This window comes from Corylus avellana, chromosome ca2 (assembly GCF_901000735.1).
Source record: "Corylus avellana chromosome ca2, CavTom2PMs-1.0".
In the NCBI taxonomy this organism is placed as follows: Eukaryota; Viridiplantae; Streptophyta; class Magnoliopsida; order Fagales; family Betulaceae; genus Corylus; species Corylus avellana.
In genome coordinates, this window is record NC_081542.1 from 15,796,662 (window position 1) to 15,804,731 (window position 8,070).

The following is an 8,070-nucleotide window of genomic DNA, read 5'->3' on the forward strand; positions in this document are numbered from 1 at the left end:
CCCACTTCATTAAGCATGAGCTACCTCTTGGGGACTAATTGAGCATGAAACATTAGTCATTAGGTGAGTATGCTCGAAAAATACAAAATAATATTTATCTTTTAATTATTTCATTTTTTTTTTTTTTGAAATGGTAATCTCTTCATTCAAATAAAATGGGAAAATCAGGCCTAAGCCTTACAAAGATAGAGCCATCTGCTCTAAAATCACTATATCTGATATACAACTAGGATGCTCCTCCACCCAAGCATGAGTTTCTGAAGTCCTTTTTGCAAATTTGGCTAAACCATGGGCTGCTATGTTGGCCTCTCTCTTCACATGTCTAACATTCCATCTGTTTAGAGACCCTAAAACCCATTTGATATCATCAATAATCTGCCCATATCGTAGCCAACTTTTTTGGGGATCAATGATCGCCTTCACCACTTGCAGCGAGTCCCCTTCGAGTACCACATCAAAAATTCCAACCTCCTTGCTGAATTCCACAGCCCGTAGAGCAGCCATTGCCTCAGTTGAGGCAGTTTCATGGATTGCCATTACAGGTTCACTTAAAGCTGCCATGGTGTTGCCCTTTTCATCTCGAATGATAACCCCCACTCCCATTTTTTGCTCACCTTCGTTGATAGCAACATCCCAATTAATTTTGAAATACCCTGCCGGTGGAGCTTCCCATTTTTGTCGAGTCGGCATAGGACAATCAGGAGCTTCCCCCTGTTTCTCGTTCACCTTACGGTATAGTTGGAGCTGATCAATGGCTAGCCTTGCTACAACACTAGGGTGTGAAAAAACTTCCCCGTGCACCACATCATTTCGTCGTTTCCATATTCCTTTTGCTACCATAGCAAACAGCTCCAGGTCTTCTCTCGGTACTGTCCCCATCAGATGTTCCACCAACTCACAAAAATTGTCACCACCCGATCTGCACTTTTGGAGCTTACTCCCACTAACACTCCAAACATCCTGAGAAGAAGGGCAGTACCATCAATAATGAAATAATTATTGATGGTAAAAGGAAAACACAGAATAATAAACATATAGTAGTAATTAGGAATAATAACATCCTCTCAATTTCAATTAGAATGGAAAGAATCTATTTTAGAATTTATTTTATGGTCCAAGTTAGATTCTACACATCTAATAATATATAGGTTGTGACATGATAATTATATTGTTGCATCATTTAAATTTTTTAAATAACATTAAATACAATAAATAAAATTTTAAAATGGATTTTCTTCTTTAATAGTCTTACCATTAGTCCTTTTCCATGTAAATTGAGAATTATGAAAAAATGAGTAATGCTATTTAATAAATTATTATATAATAGTTATACAACTTGATAATGTGACCATAAAAATTAATAATTGGATAGAATTTTAAAAATAAAATTATGACTAATTTTAATTGCGACATCATATAACAATCACGGTGGACAAAATACCAATAAAATGTGGTTGACTTTAGTTTCAACAAGAAGAAGATTAATAAAAAAATAATTAAAAATAACTTCAGAATCAGTAAAAAAATATGTTTTATAAATGAAAAAAAAAGGAAGAAGTAAATTTATCGATGACGGACCAAAATGACAATCACAAATTAGTTGGACAAACACAATAAATATAGTTATCAAATAAAATTTAAAATTCACTTGAAAAATAAGTTAAGTCGGTTAAGTGACAATAAAAAATTTATACAACCTACCAACCGCCGAAAGTCAGTTGTCAATTAGTAACGATTTCGTGAGATCGATAAGCAGTATGTAAGCGTTAAACTGTTAATCTGCGCACCCCCAAAATTCAAGGGAGATTGACACTACACTCGTGTGACGTCAGGCCGAACATCAAGCATGTACGAAAAACCGTGTGACGGTCACGTTGCTTAGAATTGGAGTCGTCGACCGTAAAGGCCACATGAGTTGCCAAGGGGGAGGAGGCCAATTTGGTCATTTTGCTGCAAATAAGTTTTCAAGCCCAGGCATAACAGAGGTCAGACAGCTGCACCAAACTCCTCGCTCGCAAAAACTTGTTGCCTTTCTCAGTCTCTTGCGCACAGACTCAGTTGCTTTCTCTCTCTAGCTCACTCAAATGGCTGTTTCTCTCTGACCCATCTGAGATTATCCCCTAAAATCTTTTCTAAACCCCCCAAAATACCATCTTCGTAATCGTCCCAGAGAGTAAAAAAAAAAAAAAAGCAACTGAATTCTCAACCCAAACCACTGTCTCTGATCACTATATCCTTTTGATCCTTCAAGTTTGAGTGAATTTACGGTAATGTCCAACTCTGGCGGGTTCGCCTTGACCAGGACACACGGCTCGGACCGGTTCTACAACCCGCCGCCAGTTCGGAGGCAACAGCAGTTGTTACTGCAGCAGCAGAGGCAGCTCCGGAGGGCGGTGAAGTCGGAGAACCGGGTCGAATCGGGTGAGTCCGAGACGCGGACCGATTCGGATGAGTCGACATTGTCGAGGCCCAACTCGGCCTGCTCGTCCTCTCCCCCGAGACAAGCCGATTTGACCAACTTGGATCGGGTTATGGAATCGGTCACTCCCTTTGTCCCAGCTCAGTTCTTCTCCGAGGTAGTGTACAGCTTCATGGGTCTGTTTGTATGCCGAGAAATTATAAGAAAATGAACGAAAATGTTGCTATGTGATTCCAAATTAACTAGTTTCTTCTTGTTGGGTTTGTTTGGTTGTGGAGAAAACTGAGAAAAGAGAGATAAATAATAGATTTTTTTGAGTGATATATGTATTATGTGGTATGTGCTACTTAAACGATGATTTTCTTTCTTGGTGGGTCAGAAACGTATGAATTGTTCAGTTATACTTGGTCAAGTAGTTAGTGTAGTGTTCAAACATTTAAGATAGTGCAATATTCAGAATTGAACTTGTTAGTTACATTTATGTACCTACATTTGTCGTAGATTAGGCAGAGCCTTAGGTTTTGCCATATCTTGAGCTAATGAAAAGTTATGGGAGTGAATTTTCATTTATTTCATTTCGGTACTTATTTTAAGCATTTGAAAAAAGCATTATATTTGCCATGTTTGTGTTTTGGTTTACTTGTTTAATTATATTCTTGGAGAGGGTTATGTCTTCTGTTAAAAGCCAAGCCAACTAGTTGATTTTGTCTCTTCTAGTTGGGAACTTGGGCTTTTTGTTTCTTAAGTTGTAAATAAAGGAAAATCTAATATTCACATTGGTTTAAAAATAAGAAAAAAATATTTCCTGTGGTTTCTCAGCAACGAGCATCATTGCATATGTTTTAATTGGTGGCTGTTTGAGTCTACAGACAAGAGGGAAGGGATGGAGAACTCATGAAGCTGATATACATCCATCTTTTAGTCTTGGTGACCTTTGGGAGTCTTTCAGAGAGTGGAGTGTGTATGGAGTTGGGGTGCCTCTGTTATTGAATGGCAACGACTCCGTTAAACAGTACTATGTCCCATATTTGTCAGGAATACAATTGTACACAGACCCACATAGGCTGAGGTGAGCTTTTATTCCTTGTCTTTGCCTAAATCAATTAGCCTTTTATTATATTCTTGTTCTCTCTGTGAACAGCTATATGGATAATGATTAATTGTTAAAGGATTGGTTATTATCTTGTTCTTGTGTAATATATTTCATTTCTACTTTAGTTGATTTGGTCCGGTGAGATACTGGGCAGGTAAAGTGGCAAATACTCTTTCTACTTGTTTTGTTGCTTTTTTCCTGGTGATTTTGCTGCTCGTTGAAGTCTATCCATTTAGAGTAACATGCTTCCTTCCTCTTGGTTTCAAGATAAACTGAGAGAGCTAGGTTTAAGTGACTTTAATTCTTTATTCAATAATTACTAGGTGGACACCAGTGAATACTCATTTATCCTTTGAAAAGGTTCAATTTGTCTTTTGATTAGGACCATAATAGTAGTATTCAAACTTATACAAGAAGAAAAATATAACATTACCAAATATATGCTCAAATGTTATGGAAGATTGGAAGTAATTGATAACCTCCTTCGGGGAGACTAGCTAGTCTTACTTAAGAGTAATGCTACACTTACTTTCACTTCTCCACACCTATTTCCCCACACCTATAGGTGGCTTTTAAAACCATCATTGGATATGAGATGGATATTTATTAGATTTTAATCCAATGGTGGTTTTAAAAGCTACCTATGAGTGTGAAGAAATGGGTGTAGGGAAGTGGGAGTATGTGTAGTATTGCTTTTTACTTAAACCTATACCTGGAAATGAACCTGAGATTGTGGGCAATGGACTGGTATCATGCCATGGCCGAACAGTAAACAAGGTCTAGTAATTCTAGAGAAACGTGTCCACATTCTTTGCAGTAAGTGTTCTGTTCAAGAGGTTCTTTGACTTCTGTGATTATAATCATGTACAAGCTAATTCCTAGCTGTTTGTAGTTTTAGCACTTCCTTATGCATTAGGTATTGCTAGATCGAGCCTTTTGCATATTCAGATTATAATTGGAGGACTACTCCAGTACTTGCTATTTTTGACCTTCATACCTTTGGGATTTAGGATTGCAGGTATCAATATTGGCCTCTTTCCAAATTGATGCGCATTAGAGCACTTATGTTAGATATGACATGCTAGATTAGCATGAATACATTAAAAGGATTTGCTAATTTTTTGTCTATATCATTTAGTTTTCAAGTTTCCTTAACGTGTTGGTTCAGAATAAAATAAATTTGATTATTGATGTCCTTATTGGGGCTCATTTAACATCTGAGAAACTTATCGTATGGTAAGATTGATGCCAGTAGAGTGTTTATGTTAATGAGCCACTACTATTTGTTATTATATGGTTGAGCCTAATCCTTTGCATACTTACTGGGGCTTTAGATGAGAAGATTTTCTTTTACTTGATAGAACTTGGAGAAAATTGTTATTAACAGTAATAGCTTTTTACTAAAGCACCTTAGAATTGATAGATGCACCTCAATGTATAAAAAGAAAGAACATCTAGGAACCATGTTGCAAGTCAATGCTTCAGAAAGCTGTCAATCGAGACAAAAGAAAGAAGAGAAGGACTGATCATATTCTATAGTTTGTTTATGTAGATAAAATAACTTAGAGAAAGATGGGCTCATGGAAGTCATTACTTAAATCACTCGTGTGCCTTTGCAGACATTTTGTAGGCAGCTTCTTTTCTTTTCTTCTCTTTTCTCGGGTCTAGTAAACTAGAGTTGTAAGACTTGTCTTCATTATATCTTGTGGATGTCTGTTTTGATGTTTTACCAGGAAGCCTGGTGAGGACAGTGATGCCGAGTCTTCAAGGGAGACAAGTAGTGCTGGCAGCAGTGATTGTGAAGCAGAAAGGCGAGCCAAAAGTGTTGTTGATGGAATGCGGGGTCCACACAACCCTATGACCTTAAATTCCCAAAGAATGAGCAGACTTACATTGAGAGATAAACCTCCTCTTAATTCATCCAGTGATGAAGCTGAGGTTTGCAGCTCACCTGGGCCGCTTGTATTTGAATATTTTGAACAAGAGCAACCACATCATCGCCCACCTTTGTATGACAAGGCGAGTCCATTTTCTTTGAGATTTGTGTATTGAACTTTCTCTTCATTCATTTGCTTTGTCCTGACTTGGGTGCTTGTTGGATCTTACTCTGACCCTGCTCCCACCTACATCCACAGGTTTCAAATCTTGCATCTCAATTTCCAGAGCTGAGGTTGTACAAGAGCTGTGATCTTTTGCCTGCAAGTTGGCTTTCTGTGGCTTGGTATGTTTACTTGTTCTGCCTTATTTGAGTACAGGATGTCAGTATGGTGACTGAGTTGTCTAGTCCCTAATGTTACTGGCCTTTGCCTCTTTAATGAATTGAAACCTGGTTCCAGGTATCCGATATATAGAATACCTGTAGGCCCAACATTACAAAGTCTGGATGCATCTTTTCTTACGTTCCATTCCTTATCGACAAACTCCAGGAGTATATATCTCACCATATCTCTGTTATTATCATTTATTATCATACAAGTGATGTTTTTTATTTATCATTTCTTTTGTAATTGGTGCAGTCAAAAATCAACCACAGTTTCATGCTTCAAGTGGCAGGATGGTCTATGGAGTTGATGCATCTTCAAAGATTTCTTTGCCTGTTTTCGGCCTCGCATCCTATAAGTTAAGAGGTTCCATTTTGACCCCCAGTGGAGCCTATGAATGTCAGCAAGCAAACTCTCTATTGCAGGCTGCTGACAATTGGCTCCGGCGTTTGCAGGTTAATCTTCCTGATTTTCAGTTCTTTGTTTCCCACAACTCACAATGGAGATGATAAAAGTTCCAAGTTGTCGTTTTTTGGAATGGGATGTGATTGAAGATAAATGCCCTAGCCTAAAAACCCTCCTAAGTAATGCTTGATTTTCAGCATTGTGATCCATAAAACTATTTAAGTTTCGACTCAGAAGCAGAACTTTTGACAAGAGGTTGAAAGAGAGGGAGAAAAAAAAAAGGAGGAACTTTTGGCTTCAGTAAGGGAAAGGAAATTGGTTATTCAACTAGAAGTCTGCAGGTGCACGAAGGGCACTGTTGTATTGTATTTGGGCAGGGCATGAAAGACAACGATACAGACCACATTGGGATGGGATGGCCTCCCTTGTTTTGTTGTGTTTGGGAGGGACCATCTCGTAATCTACGATATCCCTCTGTTGGGGGTTCACTGACCCCATCACTGATTTTTTTTGACAAGCATGTAAAAATAGTGATGAAAATTTGGGAAAATCTATGTTCTTGTCATCACGTGTACACTCATACCAGTATACAGTTTCCAGAAGAGATATCTATCAGGGTTTTTGAATTGTTGCATTATTTGTGCAGCTTTGCAGTCTGCTCCTATACTTATTATTCCTCCACAGAATGTAAGTCCGAAGGGTGTTGGATTGGCCACTTGCCAGAATGTAAGCAGAACCTCCAATTTTAGTGTGGCAGACAACTTTAACTTTGCCCCTGGCATAGGAGCCGGAGGGTGGTGAGAGGGGTAAACGACCCCTCGCCCGCCAAAAAGTTCTTGTAGTCTAGGTAAAATTGCACTCTGCCCAATGGGTAATTCAATCGGTTGAAGATAGAGATGGAGCCAGAGATTCTAATGAGGGCCCAAAAAAATTATATATGACATTGATTTATAAAATCAATTTTTAAACTGAAAAAATGATACAAACATAGCAATATTTGAAATAAAGTCCAGATTTTTATAATGGGAGATGGCATATTCATTATTCATGTTGCTTAAAAAATTAAAAACAAATTTGTGGTTTTCAGACATATGGTGACTGATGTGAAAGCTGGACGTGAATCTTGAGCGTTTGGGGTGGGTTTCCTTGTAAATTTTACTGGTTCATCTGGTTCAACATCAAGAAACTTGAGTTCCAACTCCAGCTCTTGCAGAAACTTGGGTTCATCAAAAAAGGTGAGAAGATCAAGAAACTGGTTTGGCTTTTCTTTTGGTGAGAAGATTGGAAAACGTGAGCTTGCAGGCAAACATGTTCGTCCATCTCCTCCATTTTTCAGATGCTCAAAGAATTTGGTTGCAGATTGGTTTGCACTTTGCAGCGTGAGTCCGGACTCATCTCTTTAATTCAAAAAAATTTTCTAATGGGTAGGGGCCAAATAAGTTTACAATCAAATTACACCTTGTAAAAAAAATACTTATGGATTTGGGGGGCCTTGGCCTATACCGGCTACCCTCCAACTCCGTCCCTAATTGGAGACCAAGCCTCAAAAGCATAAATCACTAGATCAAATTTCTCTTCTCTCTTTTTCTCTCCTTGTGTGGACATGTCAAAAAGAAAAATACGTCCTTGGTTATCTAACAAATTACAATGGTCATTGAATGTTTGGAATATGACAATATAAAAGAGAAGTGAGATTTGGAGGGTATGCTTAAACTTGTTAAACAAATAACTTGTGTATCTTCAAAGTGCTTAAACACTAACGCCTAAAGAACTAGCTATTGTGAGGTGGAAAGACAGTGCCTAAAATAGAGCGAAAAGTCTGTCATTCTTTAACAAAGCATCTACTAAAAGCCAATCATTTCCCCCTCCCGTACTAGGTAGCCCACATCCAT

General features: G+C 38.1%; 1 protein-coding gene across 2 annotated transcripts; it reads left to right on the forward strand.

Annotated features, from left to right (window-relative positions):
- Positions 1-1,960: 1,960 nt before the first annotated feature.
- Positions 1,961-7,788, forward strand: LOC132172960 (uncharacterized). Of its 2 annotated transcripts, XM_059584529.1 has the most exons (7): positions 1,961-2,576; positions 3,289-3,488; positions 5,246-5,531; positions 5,648-5,733; positions 5,849-5,940; positions 6,029-6,228; positions 6,825-7,788. In XM_059584529.1, exons 1-7 carry the CDS (start codon positions 2,271-2,273, stop codon positions 6,867-6,869), a joined length of 1,215 nt encoding a protein of 404 aa, XP_059440512.1. In that variant the 5' UTR covers positions 1,961-2,270; the 3' UTR covers positions 6,870-7,788. The 2 variants fall into 2 exon arrangements, with proteins under 2 accessions (XP_059440512.1, XP_059440511.1); XM_059584528.1 differs by lacking the exon at positions 6,825-7,788 and having other exon boundaries at positions 6,029-6,804.
- The last annotated feature ends 282 nt before the right edge of the window (positions 7,789-8,070 follow it).